Genomic DNA, 21771 nt, shown 5'->3' with positions numbered 1-21771 from the left:
CAATCAAATATTATAAGAATCAAGTGCACAAGAAAGGAGTAGCAAAAAGGGGATTTTCCAATATTTCCAAATTGGCCAATCAAAATTGCTGTTTTAAAATCAAGGAGGTTGGAAAATGGCAGGTGCCACATTGGATGCCAAAGGATGGTTAGAAGAAAATCAATTATATAAGGCTATATCTCACATTCATACGATAGTTGTAAAGTTTTAAGATTGTGCATAAAATGTTAAACGTGTGCATTATTACTTATACAAAATTTCATTCAATTAAAACTATTTAGTGTAACTCATTCTGACAGTTGTCCTGTCCTGGAATTTTAAAGTCTGACACTGACAGAGATAAGAGTTCAGATTTACTTCTCACACTGCCACTAGAAGATTTTTTGTGTCCCAATTTTATAGATTAATGTTGGTTTTATGGTCAAGAACGCCGTCAAGAATATGGCCTGAATCTATTGACACCCAACATGCATCATGCTTCTATTTAAAATTCCTCCTCAGCCCCTCTCTGGTAGCATTCAACCTCAAGACAGGCATGCACATATTCTTCATTCATTCAGATGCTTGTTTAAACTTGAAGTCATATGAAATTATTGAACTAATGCATGTGTATATGTGAAACTAAGTCATTTATGCACCATTTTACAATTGTTACGAATACACAGGACTCACGCTAGCAGGCGACTGGGGCGAAGTAGTTACTATCCTATCCGTCACTACATTTTACCCGACTGCCAAAGTCGATGAAACAGCAATTTTTCATTTATAAGTAAAGAAATACAAAGACATAAATGATTTATTCCTTTAGAAGAGGTGAACATGGTGAAAGCATTGACTATACAGATTGGTCGTATGTTATTTCAAATAAAACAACTTTTTATGAAGTATTGTATTTTCTTTCACTTCCGGTACTTGTTATCGAGAGGGTATATATATCATGTATATCAAAACATTCTGTTTTTTGGCAAAATAAGTTTGTTACTTCATTAGAACGTGATGAAAATTGCCTTTAGTTAATGTTTCAATTTGAACTATTATTGCATTAAAAGCAACATATTCTTTTCAAATCGCTTGTCAAACATTGTTTATTTTCGTAAATTTTTCTTTGTTCACTAGTATTTTTTTTTCAAAGACATTTGAAGCACATACAGCATGTACAGTGGAATCCCCTGTGGGTATCACGCATTCCCTGATTTCATCATATCCGCAATGTAACACAAGTAGAATTGTACTTTTAATTGTTTTAGTCTTCCGAAGGATCAGAAAAGATAAGAATTGATAAGTTCAAGCATAAATTTATAATTGCAATCCCATGATAAACCATATTTAACCATTTTCATAAAAAAAATTACATCACTATTAGATAAAATTGATTTCATTTTAAGTCAGATTTTATCAAAATAACTTAGATTTTGCTCCACATCCTTGGCAGTTTGTTTGGTTCAAACTGAACTATATTTTGTAGTATAAAATCTTTCCTTTATTTAAAATTAACTATTTTTAGAAGGCATGCATGAAGTTACCGGTCATTTGAAGAGCTGTGAAAACAGGGGTTTCCCTAATTTTGGACACACATCAACAAAATCTAAGGGTGAATCCATACATTAATAAGATTTCATGAAATTAAAGTATGTCATGAATTTGTTTATGCGATATTAACCGATTATTGGATTTATGAGTTTACCAAAGTGAAGCCAAAAGTCTTAGGTGGTTTGATACACTAGACCAGGGCTTCCAAAACCGTTGTATTGTCCGGACTTGTCGGATAAGTTATGATTATGACTTGTTGTGTGGAACCTGAAACGGACATTTAATGAGGGTTTGGCATTTTAACATAATTAAGAAAAAAAATGAAGTTATTGCGATCTTTTTGACCTGACCTTTTGCCTTAAACGGACACATTTCCTGTAATATAAGTGACATCATCAGTGGTGAATATTCAAGGTACTATCAAAACAAACCCTACTTTAATACCTTCTCATTACAATCAAGGTTAATTAGTTGTCTGACAGTTGAAATTTACCTGTTCAGGTGACAGGTAAACTATAGTATGTGCAGGATATTGATCGGTCTGTTTAAAGTAACTTTCATAAATTTCAGCGTTTTCCATCTAATTAATTTAGTCAAAAAGATTTAGATTATCAAAAATACACATATAAATAAGATTTGATGAAAAATTTAAAAGGTAGTTATAAACATGATAAAGGTTTTAAGCGAAAAATCGTCAGAACCACGTTGTTTGAACTAGGACATGCTTGCGCATGTGCGCAGGTGTGAGATTTAATTATGCATCCAAATTCTTCAAAAATGCTAAAATTATCATTGATACCTTTATCTAACGTTCATTTCAAGTATTTTCTTGAAGAAATAATGTGGAAAGAGCTACTTGAACTCAATCGTGCTTTGTAAACGTACACAGATTTTACGTTTCCGTCATCGGTCAGTGTATAACCATTGTCAAGTCAACATCCAGTATAAGAAAATGTGCCTTCTTAAAATGAATTCAGAAAGTTAAGTTTTTGACAACGTAATTTTGCACAAATAAAGGTTCCAAGGCAGATATTAGTACGCTAATGTTGCACACTTCGATTGATGCATTGTCAGTTTAACAACTTACGTCAGTACATCAAATTTGTATCAAAATTCAAGTTTAATATCATTTTTATGTCAATCATTGTTTATATGATGCCCAACTGATTACCATGATCTCCTTTTGTTACTTAATCTTAAGGGATTAAAATCAGGATCGGACAAAAAATGTCCGGCTGGCACAAATATATTTTGGAAGCCCTGCACCGGACTGCACTGTACATGTTAAACAGCTTAAATAACAAGATTATCAATAACAATTATTTAATTTACAGAATAATTTAAAAAAGTATTTCAAATTTATTTTTAGGCATTTAAGTACAGAGGGTATTGAACAGTGTGTTGGTGAAAACTCTAGGAAAGATGAAAAGATTATTGAAATTGCTAAAGATGTAAGTACTCCAGATCAGTGAAGATTAAAATCAGATTTTGATTCTGTAGGATAGTCTCCACAAATGTTTTTAAGAACTCATGGTTAGACATTTGAAATCATTAAACTATTGGGTATGAAGTATACCTCAGAAAAAAGGATATGCATGTAGAAAAGATGCAACTCTCAGCAATACCATGGATGATGATGTTGGATGGCTATTTAATATCAGGACGAGAAGATGTTTATGTGAAGTAAATATGGACCCTGCCTTGTACTAGACAGACACAGATGTTAAAATGCTAGTTCTCAAGGTAACAGACTGCAGGTTGACAATTTTCCCTACCTGGACGTATTATTCTGACTTTGATTCAACCTGTCTTTGCTCTTACAAAAAAATGTACTTCATATGCAGCATGAGGAGAAGAAGAAAATGCCAAGTCTTTGGTTTGATCTGGCCATGGATCAAACCGACAATCTCCAGTGCTCGAGGAATTGTATGTAAAGCTGACAAAGACCATTATGTATATCAATGATACTTATACACAGCTTTTAATGTTGTTTTTCACTTTGATAATAGGTAGAAGGTTTATAAAAAGGAAACAATTTTGATAAAGAAGATACAACTAGATTATTGTGCTTTCTTGTATCATTACAACTTAACAACAAATCTTTGCTGAAATTCAAAACTGCATCATTTTCAAATATAAAGTCTTTTCAATAGAAAATTTACACTATATCAGAAATATTAAAAAATATAGATAGGTCTCTATGGCTTGATTTTCAAGTACATCTACACGCATGTTTGTTTGTATTTTAGATGGGAATAATATTATTTATAGTAAATGTATGGGAAGAAATTAATGTTCCTATGTCATGACTGTTTTGAAACAAATATACTTAAAAACAACAAAATTTGAAACTATTTTCCTCAGAATTGTGTTTTAAAATCATTTAAAAAATATATATTTACATATAGATGGGTTTATGAGGCAAATTTTCTTAATCATTGCCAAGAAAATTAAATTCAGAAGGGTTACAATCCATTTTAACATGTTTAAATAGGTGAAAATGTCAGCTGTTAACATCCATAAGCAGCAAAGTGAGTCTGATATTCATTTAGGACATGTATTTTAGCATATGTAACTTTAGTTTTAAATTTTTAAATTGCATATTAAAAACAAATATGTAGACATTTGAGAAATAAGTGAAGGGGAAATAAAAAGGACAATGGCATAAGGCAGAGATGCAGCTAATCGTCGGACCTGTTGGACTTAGGGGGCAGACTTTTAGAGTGTCCAGCAAAGTAAAATGGAAATATTTGATTCCTGTTGCTTACACTGCCCAAGAGAGATGGATTTATAAAAGAGCACTGCTCTTGTTTCCTTATCTCAATTTTAGATTTATTTGTATATTTCGTATTCATATACTCTTGTAGCTATACTAAACGAATTCTTTAATAAAATATGTTTAGTAAATTACACTACATTGCCCAATTTTCAGATACAGAACATTAATTTAAGATTTAAAAAAAAAATTAAGTCTATATTGGTATTGTTTATTGTACATTATTTGCTCCTTGTTACTGGCGTTTTTTTCTCTTTCCAGACTGATTTCAAAGAAATAGGGAGGAAATGGTTACCAGATGATGTTAATAAAGTCAGCTGTGAATATGTAAGTAATATGGAAGCCCATTTACCGTAATACATCTTAAAAATATATACACTTTTTTTTATCACACACAAAATATACATTGTAAATTGGCTACATGTACATACATGACATAAATCACATACAAATGATTTTATCATTTTCATTTTTCTAATAAATGAGATTATCTTTTTTAATATGTCTTTAGAAAGAAATCTATTTTCATGGTAACATATCAAATTCCATATATATATATATGATCATAAATTCTATTATTTCTAATTATAGAGTAGTTGTGTTTTTATAATTTTGACATTGGCAAATAATGGAATGAAATTATTTCTGTTGGTTTAATTACGCTATTTATAACAAATGATTTTATAGTTTAAACATTTTTTACATGCAAAATATCACAATAGTAAAACCATAAAATATATATGTGAAATAAATTGTTCCTTTATCGGTTGAACTCAGAATAAATTTTGTTGTGAACTATTTAAACAAGTTGCAATTGTTACTAGATAATACATAAAAAGAAAACAGGAATTAAGTTGGTACCAAACACCTTGATTAAAATTAATTTGACTCATTTAATTTTCATAAAATTTTGACAAAATATTCACTTTGACCCTTTGACAAAAATATAAAAATTTCAAAAAACTTGAACCACACACTTTATCTGAAAAATTTCATTGGATATATAGCAGTTTGACAAAGACTAATTTTTGTCTCGCCTTGACAGAGTCAAAAAGCGAGACATAGGTATGCTGTTTCCGTCAGCGGCCGCGTCCTCAACAATGTATTAGTTTGTGATTAGGTCTAGTTTATGGTGAACCACTAGTGGTAGATCAATGATATTTGGTATGCAGTTGTATTAGCATGGGCATATCTCATTACCATGGAGATTATTTGGCCCCACCCCCTCAGTGATGGTCTATTGACTTTGAAACTTTTTCTTAGTTTTCATGTATTAGTGTTAGATCAATGATAATTGGTATGCATGTGTATAAGCATTAGCACATCTCATTTCCTTGGAGAATATTTGGTCCTTACTCCTTAGTCATGGTCTATTGACTTTGAATTTTTTGCTTAGTTTTCATGTATTAGTTTGTGATTAGGTCTGTTTGTGTTGCTTAGTCTTTAGTTTTCTATGTTGTGTCATCTGTACTATTATTTGTCTGTTTGTCTTTTTATTTTTGGCCATGGCGTTGTCAGTTTGGTTTCGATCTATGAGTTTGACCATCCCTCTGGTATCTTTTGTTCCTTTTTTTTTTAAGATGAACCACTAATGTTAAGTCAATGATATATGGTATGATAATGAGGGGGTGGGGTTATATAATCTCCATGGAAATGAAACTAGCAAATGCCAATACATTTGCAAGTTTCATTTCCATGGAGATTATATAACCCCACCCCCTCATTATGGTTCATTGACTTATAAAAAAGAAGATGTGGAATGATTGCCAATGAGACAACTCTCCACAAGAGACCAAATGACACAGAAATTAACAACTGTAGGTCACTGTACAGCCTTCAACAATGAGCAAAGCCCATACCTATTAGTTTACAAGTTAATGTTTGTGTTTAGGTTTGTTTAAAGGGAACGACTTATGAAAAGTCAATGGTATTTGGTATACAGTTGCATTACCTTCAGTCATGGTTCATTGACTTTGAAATTTGCATAACTTACATGTTAAAGTATTGCTATTTTAATTTCAATGTTTGCATTATCAAAGTAACAAATAGGTGAGACATATCTCTGTGTTAACAGTTTATGATCATTGAGAAGCTTAATATTTCCTTAACAATAGAACGTGATTAAAATGTTCAGCTGATTTTTGTCTCGCTTGACGGAGTCAAAAAGTGAGACATAGGTATGCTGTTTCAGGCGGCGGCATCGGCGGCTGCTGCGACGGCTGCAGCGTCAACAATGTATTAGTTTGTGATTAGGTCTAGTTTATGGTGAACCACTAGTGGTAAGTCAAAGATATTTGGTATGCAGTTGTATTTGTATTGGCACATCTCATTTCCATGGAGATTATTTGGCCCTGCCCCCTCAGTTATGGTCTATTGAGACTTTGAAACTTTTGCTTAGTTTCATGTATTAGTTTGTGATTAGGTCAGTTTATAGGGAACCACTAGTGGTAAGTTAATGATAATTGGTATGCAGTTGTATAAGCATTGGCATATCTCATTTCCATGGAGATTATTTGGCCCCACTCCCTCAGTCATGGTATATTGTCTTTGAGATTTTGCTTAGTTTACATGTATTAGTTTGTGTTTAGGTTTGTTTAAAGGGAACTGCTTATGATAAGTCAATAGTATTTGGAGTGCAGTTGTATCAGCATTGGTACATCTCATTTCCATTGAGATTGTTTAGCCATGTACCTTCAGTCATGGTTCATTGACTTTGAATATTTGCAAAACTTACATTTTAAAGTGTTGCTATTTTAATTTCAACATTTGCATTATCGAAATTACAAAAAAGCGAGACATATCTCTGTGATAACAATTTATTAAACAGTAGTGTTATGTACCACCTTAACAAAAATATTGACAAAACTTCAGACAAAAGAAAAGACTACAAACAACTACTAACAACACATGATTCAGATAGCCTTACTTGGTACAGGCACAACATGTGTTGGGATAAAACCAGTTGTATGAGCACACAAGCACACCTTTTGCATATCTATACTGTACGTTGTAATAGCAAAACCCATTATAAATACCTTCCGATTGTATTTAATGTGTAGATCGTTTTCATAAAATGAAGAATTCAAATTCAGGAAAATTTATTTGTGTGGCCATGTCTATTGTGTATGAATTCAGAAAAGACAAATTCTACATAAGCTGTATTACTTGCAATTTTACAGGTTGAAGGTCCAGGGGTGTTACAAATACAAAAGATCAGAAATGTAGCAGCCCCTAAAGACAATGAGGAATCACAAGGAGCTCCCAGACTGCTGAAACTGACACTGACTGATGGTCACCTTAATTCTAATGGTGTAGAAACAGAAAAACTGGATAAGTTTGGGTACTTATCAATTTTTATTTTTTATTGCATATATGTTTTTTTTTTTTTAATTCTGTCTCCTGGAAGTATTTAGTGGATAGTTTGAAATTTTACAACACTCATTGTACAAGAAAAACTTTCGTCTAAGTTTTCTTGCCTTCAATGAAAGGGAATGATCAGTTATGATTCTGTATACATGCAACCTCAATAAATTACATGCAGAGAGGCAGGTCCAGACCCAGTATTGGTCTTGTTCTGAGATTAAAGATATTGACTTATATCCAATTAACTTTTTCTTCTATCTTTGACTTGTTTTAAGTATTTGCTGCAATCTAGAGAAAATAGCAACCAATCAAGTGGCAATGTATATATTTTATATACCAATAGAATACATGATGACAGTTTATTTCTTTAAGAAGAAACAGCTCATCAGCATTTATAAACATCTGGAATGTATATTTTTGCAGAATGAACATACCGCCTGGAACAAAAGTACTTTTGAAGGGTACAGTAGCAGTAGAGCATGGAATTATGTTGTTAAATAATAAAAACTGTCAGCTGATTGGTGGACGTGTTGAGAAAATGGCTGAAAACTGGGAACTTAAAAAGGTAAGTTAAACTAGGTAAATTGAACTAATGAAGACGCTATTTGTTGGAAAAAAAACAGGTACTTGCTAATAAATAACATTAAAGTAATAATTTGTTTTGATAGCTAAAAACTGACATAGATTCTGATTTTAAAAATAAAAAAGGTTCTTTAAATTGATGTTTAAGGCCTGCTTCCAAATTATGATTTTTTTAAGAAAAGAAAGAGATTTTTAGTTCAAGTAGAAAGACGTGGTGACGCATAGATAATTTGTGATGTTTATCATTTGAAAAGGTTCATGCCTTCACAGAAACACTACATTTTACGTAGATTGACTATGGCAAAGAGTAATGCCCTTTGACAAGTCAAAATTCACCAAAATTAAGGTTTTAATATGCCTCTGATAAATTAATTATGAAAATTGATTGAGTCACAGTATTTGCAATTTTGGCTCGAATAGAAACTGACTGCAGGAATAGTTATTGTAAAACAACAATATGAACAATTATTATATGGAAATCTAATTGCAATTTTTTTTTTTAGATGTTATCCAAACAGTCCAAACTGAGAGGTGTGACAGAAGGAGGGCCCCCTCCATTTGTTCCTTTTGGGCATAGAATACAAGAAGTCAAACCTGCAACTCAGAAAGGTAATTTTCTTGAATTGTTGCAAACTATGAAATGATCAACTAACTTTTGCATACCTTTATATGAACTGCTAATTTTGTGTTTTCTTTTGGAATTGAATTAAAACCCCTCTAATCTTGAATTATTGAAAAATGTTCAATTTTTAATGCCCCCGCCGTAGTGGAGGGGGCATTAAGTTTTACCCTTGTCCGTCTGTACGTACGTCCCAAAATGTGTTTCCATTCTCTAACTTTAGTTTGCCTCAACCAAATGTTATGAAACTTATACACAATGCTTATTACCACAAAACACAGATCAAGTTTGAATTTTGGTGGCATCACTTTTACCGTTCTAGAGTTATGCCCCTTTACAAATGGAAAAATTGCTGAAATTTCATTTCCGTTCTTTAACTTTAGTTTGCCTCAACCAAATGTTATGAAACTTATAATCAATGCTTATTACCACAAAACTCAGATCAAGTACAAATTTGGGTAGCGTCACTTTTACAGTACTTGAGTTATGTCCCTTTATAACGTTATATGCAAGTGGGGGCATCATCTGTGTCTCATGGACACATTCCCCATTTATTTAATATTTATATTATTGAGTTCAAGTTTGGACAGTTTTTTTGGTTTACATTTAACGGTTAAGTTAAGATAGTTTTCTCTTCTCTGTATAATCTCAATTTATTTTGTTCCTAAAAAGAAGCGCATAAACACCACTTTTTCTTTCTGTCTGTTAATCTAAGCTAGCTATGGCTTTTGTTGTGAGTTGCAACAAGAGATTTCCTGGTTAAATGAAGTTTGCAATTTGTTGAAATACTGAAGCATTAGATTTTAGGAGAGTAGAATTTTCATGTTAGGAGGGTTTTCTACCTACAACATGGTAGTAAATAAGAACAGACTGAAAAAATTATGACATTGCAGATCAGCTAACATTTGTACAATATATTTTTTTTTCCCTGGATATGGACCCAAGGTGGTTGAAGGGTGTCATATTAGAATGGTCAACAAATACTGATCTACCATTCTCAATTATTAATCCCCAAGTTTTGAATGTCCCCTTGGTATCTTCAACCTGTTTTTTTAGGAGTTATTGTTTCTTAAATGACCACATTGTAACATTTTAATTTTGAATTTCGCTGTTATTTTTAGAACTATAATAAATAGAGATAGATTTGAACCTTTTGCTGAAACTTTTTAATCAAATATTTTTTTTGTGGGGGAGGTTGATTAACACTGATTATTCATGAGTTAGAAAGACAGACTTTTTCTTGATTATTGTAGATAATTTTAAGTCTTTAGCAACAAAGAAAGAAGAAAAGAAAGAGGAAGGAGAATTTGAACAACAGAGACAGGCAACCATTGCTGAAGCTCTGCAGGCTAAGGAAGAAAAAACTAAAACATTTGGTGGTGGACAAAAACAGGTGAACTTTTTAGGCTGAAAAATTTAAAAGTAGTTAAAGAAATTGATTCATTATTTTATAGCTTAAGTTTAAAGTGGGGTGATACATTTTTTCAGTCATAGCTGGAAAAAACATAGCATAAAAACAATGCAAGATTAATTCGGATTTATTCCTCAACTTAAGTGCGATTGTGAAAGTTTTTTTAAATTTTTTTTCTATAGAATTAATGCTTACATGTAATTATAAGAAGAGTTTAGGAAATATATTGTGTGAATGTTTTTGATCATGAGTGCATGATATTTTATTCAAACCTTATTTAAAAAACCCTGACTGTGATGACTGTCTTGGTAGCAGTGTGTTAGCCAGGTTAAACTTAGACTTCAAAATTGGCATCTGATGCTTCTCTGCATAGAAAATGGTATTAGTGAGAAAGAGCAAAGGCTGGTAGGCTCAGAGTCAGACTAATGTGTCTGAGTAATCTGCCATTTCTATCTTCCTGTGAACTTTGACCATTGAGATATATCATGTTAAAAAATTAAGCTAAGAATTTTGGTTCAGAATAAGGCTTCTTTGCAGAATTTGTCAGAATTTTGAAATCAAGAATCAATGAAAATATCATTCAACATGAATCCACATTGGTAAATTTGAAAATAACAGTATATAAATATGCTCTTTTAGCGAAATCTTAATAACAAGTTTACGTTTCAGATTGGCTCTGATAAAGATGTTGCAAGAATTATGGAGATGGGATTTTCTGCTGATCAGGCCAGTAATTCTTTAAAACAGAACAATGGGAACTTCCAACTAGCTGTCAATGATCTCCTACAAGGAAGGGGCGGAGCTAGGCAGAACCAATATGGTGGTGATAGACAAGGTCAATCAACAAGAGGTGGGAGAGATTTTCAAGGGCGACAACCTAGGGAAGATAGAAGAGGTAATTTTAAAGGAAATTTCTGTATCTATCGAAATACACAGCTGCATATGTTTGACATTATTTTTATAATTGAACAGAACAATATTCAGTTGATTTTTATTATGCAAAAAAGTTCAGATTCTAGAAAATTCATTTAGTTTTTGTATTCTTAATAAGGTAGCTGGGTTGTCTAAATGTTTGATGATAGATTTTTCTTAAACTTCTGTTAAAATTTCAATATAAAAATTGGGGGTCAAGGACCATATTTTTTCATTAAAATACATTGAAATTAACAAAATCACAGTTATTTTATGAGGGTTACATAGTGGAAACTTAATTTTTTCTTTATTGAGGAAACATTAAAAGATTAAATTAGTTAAAATTCAATGAGAGAATTGCTTTTCTTATAAAATACTTTTGAAATATTATTTAAAAATTGGGGGTCATGCAAGGCTTCCAAAACGGTCATATATTCCGGACATTTGTATAATGTCCGGTAAAAGTCCGGCTGGGCAAAGCATGAAACGGTCATCTACTTTTTAGTTTTCAAGGCTTTCTTCAGAGACGGTCATTTTAACATAATTCGCAATCTTTTTGACCCAACCTTTTGCCTTTAACAGCCACCCATTTCCGGTCATAAAAGTAAGTACTATCAAAACAACCCCTACTAATACATTCTCATTTTAATCAAGGCTAATTAGTTGTCTAACAGCTGAAATTTACCTGTTCAGGTGACAGGTAAACTATTTTGAACCGGACATTGATCGGTCTATTCAAAGTTATTTTCTTTCATTTCAGCAGTTTGCATCTAGTTAATTTAGTCAAAAAGATTTAAATTATCAGAAATACGTTTACAAATATGATTTGATGAAAAAATTAAAAAGGTGAAAATGAAAAATAACAAATCGTCATAACCACGTTGTTTGAACCAGAGACATGTCTCTGTTTGAACTACAAAAAAATGTAGTACACGTGTGCGCAGGTGTGCAATTTTATTATGCATCTTTATTTCAAAAAATGCTTAAATTGTCATTGATACCTTTATCTCACGTTTGTTTCGAATATTTTCTTGAAGAAATAACGTAGAAAGAGCTACTTACACTCATTCATGCTTTGCAAACGTACACAGAATTTACGTATCCGTCTCTGGTCCATGTTTTACCATTGTCAAGATAACATCCGGTATTAGATTTAAAAACGAAAGTAAAGTTTTTGACAACGTTATTTTGCGCAAATAAAGAGTCTAAGGCAGATATAAGTGCACTGATGTTGCACACTTAGAATCATGCACTGCCAATTTAAGAGTTTACGTCAGAACTTCGAATTTGAATCAAAGAAAGTTTAATATCGTTTTTTTTAATGTCAATCATTGGGATGGCCAACTCGGCAACTGATTACCATAATTGACTTTTGTTTATTTAGTCTTAAGGGATTAAAATCAGGATAATATATAAAATGTCCAGCTGGCTAAAAAAAAAATTGGAAGCCCTGGCATGCCTGGATGTGCCTTATTTTCTTGAAAAATCTAAAAAACACAAATGTCTTATCAAATTCAGTATAATTATCTGCCCTTGATTTTAAAAGGTTTTTTTAACGACACTTAATTATACCCCACGCAACGAGTTGCGGAGGGTATAATGTTTTTGACCCGTCTGTCCGTCAGTCCTGTTTCTTGTCATCGCAACTCCTCTCAAACCACACAACAGAATTTCACGAAACCTTTTTAGATAATAAGGACATACTATGTAGATGTGCATATCGACAGGAAATTGCGATTCAATTTTTTTTCTAGGAGTTACACCCCTTTGAACTTATTTACTTTAATGTACTACTGCAACAGTTTGTCATCGCAACTCCTCTGATACCACACAACAGAATTTCATGAAACCTTTTTAGATAATAAGGACATACTATGTAGATGTGCATATCGACAGGAAATTACGGTTCAATTTTTTTTCTAGGAGTTACGCCCCTTTGAACTTATTTGCTTCAATGTACTATGCAACAGTTTGTCATCACAACTCCTCTGAAACCACACAACAGAATTTCATGAAACTTTGTAGATAATAAGGACATACTATGTAGATGTGCATATCGACAGGAAATTATGATTCAATTTTTTTTTCTTATACAATTTTTTTTCTTACACATACATTTTTGTATTTTATTTCTCCAATGACAATGTGAGGACGTGGGGTATGTGAGCGCGCTCACTAAGGTTCTTTAATTTTTTGATAGTTAAATCTTTACATTTCAAGCTTTAGATGTTTTTGTTGTATATTGAATGGTTCTTGGTAAAATATTTTTAAACCAAAAAAATATTTTTGCAACATGACTGGAAGAGATGCTCAGGAGAAGACAAAACAAACCGAGTTGCAGTAACTTTTTGTCTAGGATTATTTATGAATAAATATAATGATGCTTTAAAGCTGGTAGATTATATCCCAGTCATGTATAGTAAAATTTCTGCATATTTGTAGTCAATGTGTTATAAGGGGCATTGTTTATACATTTTCTAGAAAATCGTGGCAGACGACAAAAAGATGAAGATTCAGAGGAATTGTCCAGTAAACCATCAGCTCCAGTTACCCTGTTTGACTTCTTAGCTAAAAGTAATAAGATACCTGTTCAAAGTAAAGAAAATAAAGGTACTCTAAATTAAAGACATTTATACACATTATCAACAGCATGATTCTTTAATATTTCTGTGCTCAAGGGTCTAGGGTATATTGTTATGATGATCATTTATCCATCTGTTACCTCTTCACAGCTTTGTATTATAATCATGAAGTATCCTGAACAAATCTTGGAAATTTACACTTTATCTTTAACTGTAGAGAATGGCTTCATTTCAGTTGTTGCATATATCCTTCAGTAGTAAGTGCTCTTTATGATCCAGAAATGTGATTTAGAGAGGGAAATCATTGATCCCAAGATCAAACTATTGTTAAAGGTATAGGTAGGTTAGATATAGAAGTAAAAGTTATTGGGAATTTTTTTTTAGTTTTACTAAACCCTATCTTTTGAAGGTGGTCGCTTTTTTTCCCCAAATGGTCAGCTAATTTTGAATTTTATTTAAAGCTAATATTTGCTACGTATTGAAATCAATATTGCTCAGATGAAACCAATCTGCCCATTGCTACTGTTGAAAATTGATAGATTTATAGATAGTGAAAAATGTATGTATTGATTAAATTTTTACTGGCTCCTTTGAAAACTGTACCCTCAAGGGCGTTTCATTGGTCTCTACAGATTTTTCTTCAGCCTATAAAAATCAGTTTGCACACTTAATTATATATTTACCTGATTATTTGACACAAAACATCTGAAGAAAGACTTCTTCTGAGTATCCATGATGAAAAAATGGAAGAAAACATCAAATAAATCAATATTTTTCAACTTGTATTTTACGTTTAAAATTTAATAGAAATAAAGTGGTGTCTCATTTATTTCACAGAGAACAAAGATTCAAAATCCAGCAATAGTGTGCCTTCAAAATCTATGCAATACTCAAATGATGGCAGCAGGCAAGGTGATAGAGGTTATAAACCCAAATATCAAGACAATTCCTCTAACTACGATAGACAAAATTCACAAAACGATAGGAGAAACTTTGATAGCCGGCCAAAATCTAGTCCCGCAAATAATCCACAACAATCCTCTAACTTTGACAATAAATCTCAGCGACCGGGAAGTGGGTACGATCGAAGTAAACAACAGGATAAATATGACAGAGGTCAGAGTGGTTACGATCGAAATAAACAACAGGATAAATATGACAGAGGTCAGAGTGGTAATGATCGAAATAAACAACAGGATAAGTTTGACAGAGGTCAGAGGTCACAACAGACTAATAATGACAGAAACTTTCAACAAAGTAAAGGTGATGGGCAGTTTAGTAATAACAGGCAAAATTATAACAATGACAAAATAACAAGAAATGATAGGTCACAAAATTATGACAAAAGGTCAGAGCAAGGGTCAAATACTAGTGATAGGAACTTTCAAGACAGCAGACGACCAAATCAAAAAGGATATGATCGAGAACAGAATTATGATAGACGATCAGATAGCAGTAAAAGTCGTAATTTGAACGACAGAGGTTACCAAAATGAAAACCGCAGTTCAAATGGAAATAGTTATGAAAGCAGAGACTCTCAAAAAAGAAATCCCGGAGATTATAGTTCTAGTAGAACAGAACAAAGAGACAGTAATTATACAACAAGTAATAAAAGAGATGAACAAAATATCAAATCACAAACCAACTACAAAGGGAAGTCAGAAAACAGTAACCAGTCCTATCAAGGACAAACTAATGATTTTAAATCCAGGAAAAAAGAACCCATAAATAATGGACAACAACAGTATCAAGCAGTAAGTTAACTTAGGGCTGTTTTATTTGATGGCTTGTATTTATATTTCTCCAAATTGTTGACACTTTATACACCGTCTGTCGAGTGGTTAAAAAAAATTAAACTACATGGCATTTATTATCTTGCATATTGCCATAATTTATCAGGAATTACTTGTTTTGACATTGGTAGCTAATTAAATTTATTATACTTCACGTTAAAATGCCAGATTTTGATTGGCTAATACGAGGTAGATAATGTACTCTATCCCATGGCTGAGCGGGAGACAATTTTTTGAAAGTCACCCTCTTGTGCAGACCAATCAAAAATCGATAATTTAAAGGACAATTGATTGAACTTACCGTACATCAAGTAATTAAAGACAATGCTTAAGTTCTACATTTTGGCTCAGAACTTTTTCATTGACTGTCAAAATAAAAAATAAAACATCTTGCTTCACTTCTGTAGATTTTTCTAATACCCATAATGTTTTTATGTACGTTACGTCATAGTAAAATACTTTAAATTTAAAATTCAACGGTACTAAAAGGATGATGATAGGAAATTCAGTATAATAAATTAAATAACACATACCTGAGAGGGTAATAGAGCAGATTGGTACCCCTCGAAAAAGCATTGTCAACCTTGGCTTCGCCTCAGTTGACAATGTTTTCTCGGGGTAACAATCTGCTCGATCACCCTCTCAGCTATGTGTTATTTATATAATAATGTCACATTATTGGAAGCTTTTTTATCAACTGTGCCATTTTTGTGATATTCAACTTCATGGTTTTACAAAAGAAAGACAAAATTTTCTCTGTGTTTTGCTCATGAATTACTATATTTCTCAATTTTAACTTGTTTTAAAGAATAAAACATGCAAGCAGAATGAATACATTTGAAATAAAAATTTCTTTTCTAATGCCTACAGGAAACCACATATTATTGCCAAACATTTTTAGTGAGCCTTGAACTTGATCTTGACCACACAGCCACCAAATCTTCATACAGATCTTTTATTGAATCATATCATTTATAGTATTGTAGTGAGATGTATTGTAGCATTGAGGTACAAAAATCATACACAATTTTTCACAGAATTTTTTTTTCATTTTATACCCTTTTCTAAGACTCAATGAAACTTTTTGTTATCCATATTAATTTGATGGTGGTATATATTCTGGTTTTATACTTGCACCTCTTAGCATGAGTACAACTGAATTTTTATTATAAACAAATTTTATGTATACTATATTTTGTTCTTTTTCTAGACTGCAGGTGAGACTAAGACCTGGAAAGAGGGAGAACATTGTTTGGCCAAATATTGGGAAGATAATCAGGTTAGTATTAACAGATTTACAATTTTACGAAAAACTTTCAGACAATGCAATGCAATGCAATACAATACAATACAATACAATACAATACAATACAATACAATACAATACAATACAATACAATACAATACAATACAATACAATACAATACAATACAATACAATACAATACAATACAATACAATACAATACAATACAATACAACACAATACAATACAATATACAATATACAATACTATACAATACAATACAATATACAATACAATACAATATACAATACAATACAATACAATATACAAAATACAAAATACAATACAATACAATACAATACAATACAATACAATATACAATATACAATACAATACACAAAATAAAATACAATACAATACAATACAATACAATACAAAATTTGTATTGTTTAGTTAAAATCAGCACAACAGATAAATATTGTAGTAGAATAGACTACCGGTTTCTATATAATATAAAAATTTTAATATTACACGTGTATTTATACTCCTGCTCCAATGGAGTAGTATACTGTTTTTCATCTGTTCGTTGTCTGTAACACATTTCTGTCCCATTTTGTTTTTATGTCAGACAACATTTAGCTCAACTTCCTGATACTGGTCACAGTACATATTGTTTTTTTATAATACATAAAAGCAAATTTGAATTAGTTATTTAAAAGAAAATTCTATTAATCTGCTAACAAATTTTATTTTAACCTGTCAGTTCTAATTCGATTCTTAAAGATACTATTATAAGTATAGAAGTTGGACCATCAACACTGATACCATGAAAAAGCATCAAACTATGTTTATCTAAAATTGTCTTTCATCAAAAGGTTGGTGGTTCTCTCTGGGCACTCTGGCTTCCTCCACTAATAAAAAATGATCGCCATAGAATAGCCAATAATTCTGAAAGTGGTGTTAAACACCAATCAATCAATCTTTTATCACCTCATCACCCATCTGGATGTTAACCAAGCAAACAATGAATTTAATCAATCTTTCATTCACAGACAATTTAGGTTTTCAAAACTTATTTTCTATGATAAACTGTTTTAACATTCCAAAAGAACAAACAACTACCATAATTAGCCTTGTAAAGTTCGCACTGTTACATTGACCGCTCCACAGTCATAATACAAAGTAGGGTTTAAATTCATATCCCATTATCATGTTCTTGTCCTCAATGTGTATTTTATTTGCCACTAGACTTTAAACAGCACCATCCATCATCATGATCATCAAACTGAAGTTACAAATGTATTTTCCAGTGTATTTATTTACAATCTGTATATGTTATATGCAATATAAAGTGTATTTCTATTTCAGTATTATCATGCTGTGATACATCAGTGCATACAGAATTTTGCTGTTGTTTTATTTCTGGAATATGGAAATCATGAAGAAGTTAAATTAACAGATATAAAACCAGTAGGTATTTATATATAAATAAAAGGTCAAATAAACATGATTTTATCATTGTTAAATATTTATGCCAATTAGTTTCAGATGAATGATAATAAATCCAAAGGATTGGATAGCAATATATGTATATGTGACTTGAATACTGTAAACCTTCTTATATTATATAATAAATTTCAAGTAAACATGTCTGTATTTTTACCTTTCCCACTCCTTAAATATTCTCTCTCAGTGTATAAGGAAAATATTTTGAATGACTTTGCTATAACTAGGAAAATGTATATTTTAGATAATCATTTTAAAATGTCACTACAAAGTATTTGAAAGATTATCACTCATGCATGCACACCTCAGTAATAGGAATAAGACAACATTACTTTGACACTACAATGGCTGTAAATTTTATGTCCCTGCCGCAAAGGGGTCATTAAGTTTTACCCTTGTACATACGTCCCAAAATTGGTTTCAATCCTGTAACTTTAGTTTGCCTCAACCAAATGTTATGAAAATTATACACAATGCTTATTACCTTAAAACACAGATCAAGTTGGAATTTGGGTGGTGTCACTTCTACAGTTCTCAAGTTATTTCCCTTAATAACGTTAAATGCAAGCAGGGCATCATCTGTGTCCAATGACACATTCTCCATTTATTTTGTAAGTGGTATGGGAGGGTGGGCCTGGAGGAATTACTAATACAATGTTCAGACATGAATAAACAGTGATATAAAATTTTTAAAAAAATAGTTCCAGAGGAGTATAGACTAGTATAAACATTTTTGTTAAGGGCCCAGCTGAAGCCCACCTCCAGGAGGGGGATTTTCTCGCTGTGTTGACCACTCATTGGTGGCCTTGGACTCTTTTCTGCTCTTTGGTCGGGTTGTTTTCTCTGACACATTGAATCCCCATTTCTATTCTCAATTTTATACTACAATTTCAAAAGTGAAAGTAAAATTAACTATTTATTCCACATTTTAATTTACAGCTGACTAAAGTACCTGCAGTACCACTACCAGATTTTAGTATGCCACCACCTGGGATGTTTACTTATAACGTACCCCCACCAGCTAATCAACCAACAACTGCCAGCCAAATACAGAGCATGGAATTCAGACGGAAGAAGCCAGACAATGACAAACCAACCATGCAATATTATCAACCACCAAAACAACGATATAATTAAATTCATACTCAATAAAATTTATCATTATTTATTGAAGCAGATTACTTTTATATCAACTTCTATAAACTGCCAAAGTGATTGCAGTAAAACTATCCATTTAAACATTATTGATCTGAAATAGGTTGCTTTGTTTATCTTTTAGTCTTGCACCGATTCTCAGCAGGCATCTTAGAAAGATATGAGATGTGAAGCTGTCACCATTGATTTGCATTTGTGTCATGGTTTCATGTTTGCCTATAAAATATCTTGTAAAAATCATAAAGATGTTTAAGGGGAGGAGCTAGCCTGTACTACAACTTCCAATCAGTGATGTCATACAATACAATAACTTCCATTTTTAGCTCACCTGTCCCAATGGGCCAAGGAAGCTTTTCTCATTACTTGATGTCTGTCATCCGTTGTCGTCTGTTAACTTTTACAAAAATCTTCTCCTCTGAATCTACTTTGCCAAATTTAACCAAACTTGGCCACAATCATCATTGGGGTATTTAGTTGAAAAATGTGTCCAATGACCCTGCCTGCTAAATAAGATTGCAGACATAGCTAAAAATAGAACATAAGGGTAAAATACAAGTATTGTCTATTATTTTGAGAAAAAAAATAAAAATTGAACAATATGATTCATTTATAGGTAGTTTGGAAACATATGTCTAAAAATGAGCAATGATCACTTGTCATTGTTTCATCGTTTATCAATTGTTTTACAAGTGACTGCCAAACTACAGCAAACCAGGATAAATGGTAAAAATTAAAACTGACATTTTTAATTCATTTTGTCCAATATTAAAAGAAAAGCAATTTTTAAAGCACAAGTATGTTCAGTAAATAAGATATAAAACATATAATTAAAAAGGGTTCATGATGCAACAACAGTAAATATAAAACATATTGTCCGAATGTGGGTGTATCTGCTTTTTTGACTTCGCTAGTAGTGTTAGTGTTAATTAAAAGTGTTTGTTGTATAACAATTTACTTTTTGTTTAAGATTTGATTTCAATATTTCTTGGAAGCTATTTTGTAAAGTCGTTCGGAAGAACAATCTAGATAAATATTTTTAGTATACTTTTAACTTGTGAATTGAATTCACTGGGTTATCCATAGTCACTTTGTTAAATTAATCATGAAAACTATAATTAGCATAATTAGTGTATCATGACATAATTATGATAAAAAAAATCATTATTCAATATTTATTTTTTTATAAACTCTTCCAAAATTTAATATTCTAAATGATTTATAATTTCTTCCAAAATTTAATATATCTGTAAATTGTTTTAGACTTAGTTTTATGTCAAATTGAAGGGTCATACATTTATATTGCAGTATTAATTGTTAAACTGAGGATTAACATGGTAAGGCATGTAGTAAGTCTTACTAAAGAGGGGCGAAAGATACCAGAGGGACATTCAAGCTCATAAAACGAAAATATACTGTATGTATATATGCTTGGTCAAATGTTTCAACCTTCAACATGTCAATAAGTGTATCTTTGGACCGTATAAGTAAAAACTCATGGTCATGACAATAGGCGCATGGTTCAAATTGCTGTAGGTCTTCATCCTGTATTCCATCTTTAAATAAAAGATCTTGTTTTCTGACACTTTAAAACTATATAGAAACCAAACATGGCCACAATAATATTGAGATTGTTTATTTTTTATTTGTGTCCAATGTTTCCTTCAAAATCTTATCTTCATGGTGACCATTACTAATTGAAAGAACACAGGGTCAAACAGGCAAAATCCCATGCAAATCCCCGTACAATACTGTATGTATTGATATACTGACAATTCATTATTATTAGTTGGATACGACTGTTTGTGGGTACAAATGAACAACAAATTAAAATGTTTAACAAATGACGCATTTTCTATAAGGTTGTATGAAAACTTTTGCAATACCACAAAATTCATTATCTTCAGACATGCAAGTTATCCTTATTCCTTGAAAATAAATGAATCCATATCAATAGGACAATTTTAACAGATGTATCTTTCTGTAAAAGTTTTTAAAGGCAGTGCCTTTAGTGGTATCGGGCAATGACCATTTTTGTCGAGACCGACTTTTGTCGCAGAAAGCTAGACATAGGGATAGTGATCCGGCGGCGGCGTTAGTTCACTTCCTAAAAGCTTTATATCTTAGAAGGTGGAAGTGCTGGATGCTTCATACTTTGTATATAGATGCCTTATGTTTCTAAGTTTCCGTCTGTCACATGTTCATTGTCCTTGACCTCATTTTTATGGTTCAGTGACTACTTGGGGGGGAAAAAGTTAAGATTTTTTGTAATGTTAATTTCTCTCTTATTATGAGTAATAG

General features: G+C 31.8%; 1 protein-coding gene across 1 annotated transcript; it reads left to right on the top strand.

Moving 5' to 3' along the window:
- The first annotated feature begins 83 nt into the window (after nt 1-83).
- LOC127715817 (tudor domain-containing protein 3-like) lies at nt 84-19486 on the top strand. Its single transcript, XM_052221958.1, has 13 exons — nt 84-147; nt 2900-2981; nt 4568-4633; nt 7486-7646; nt 8093-8234; nt 8755-8860; nt 10124-10263; nt 10951-11176; nt 13675-13803; nt 14613-15529; nt 16779-16847; nt 18181-18282; nt 19258-19486. The coding sequence occupies exons 1-13, from the start codon at nt 116-118 to the stop codon at nt 19453-19455; spliced, it is 2370 nt and encodes a 789-aa protein (XP_052077918.1). The 5' UTR covers nt 84-115; the 3' UTR covers nt 19456-19486.
- The last annotated feature ends 2285 nt before the right edge of the window (nt 19487-21771 follow it).

The sequence above is a fragment of the Mytilus californianus genome, unplaced genomic scaffold, assembly GCF_021869535.1.
Source record: "Mytilus californianus isolate M0D057914Y unplaced genomic scaffold, xbMytCali1.0.p SCAF_9, whole genome shotgun sequence".
Taxonomy (NCBI): domain Eukaryota; kingdom Metazoa; phylum Mollusca; class Bivalvia; order Mytilida; family Mytilidae; genus Mytilus; species Mytilus californianus.
This window is presented reverse-complemented; position numbering and strand designations above follow the sequence as displayed.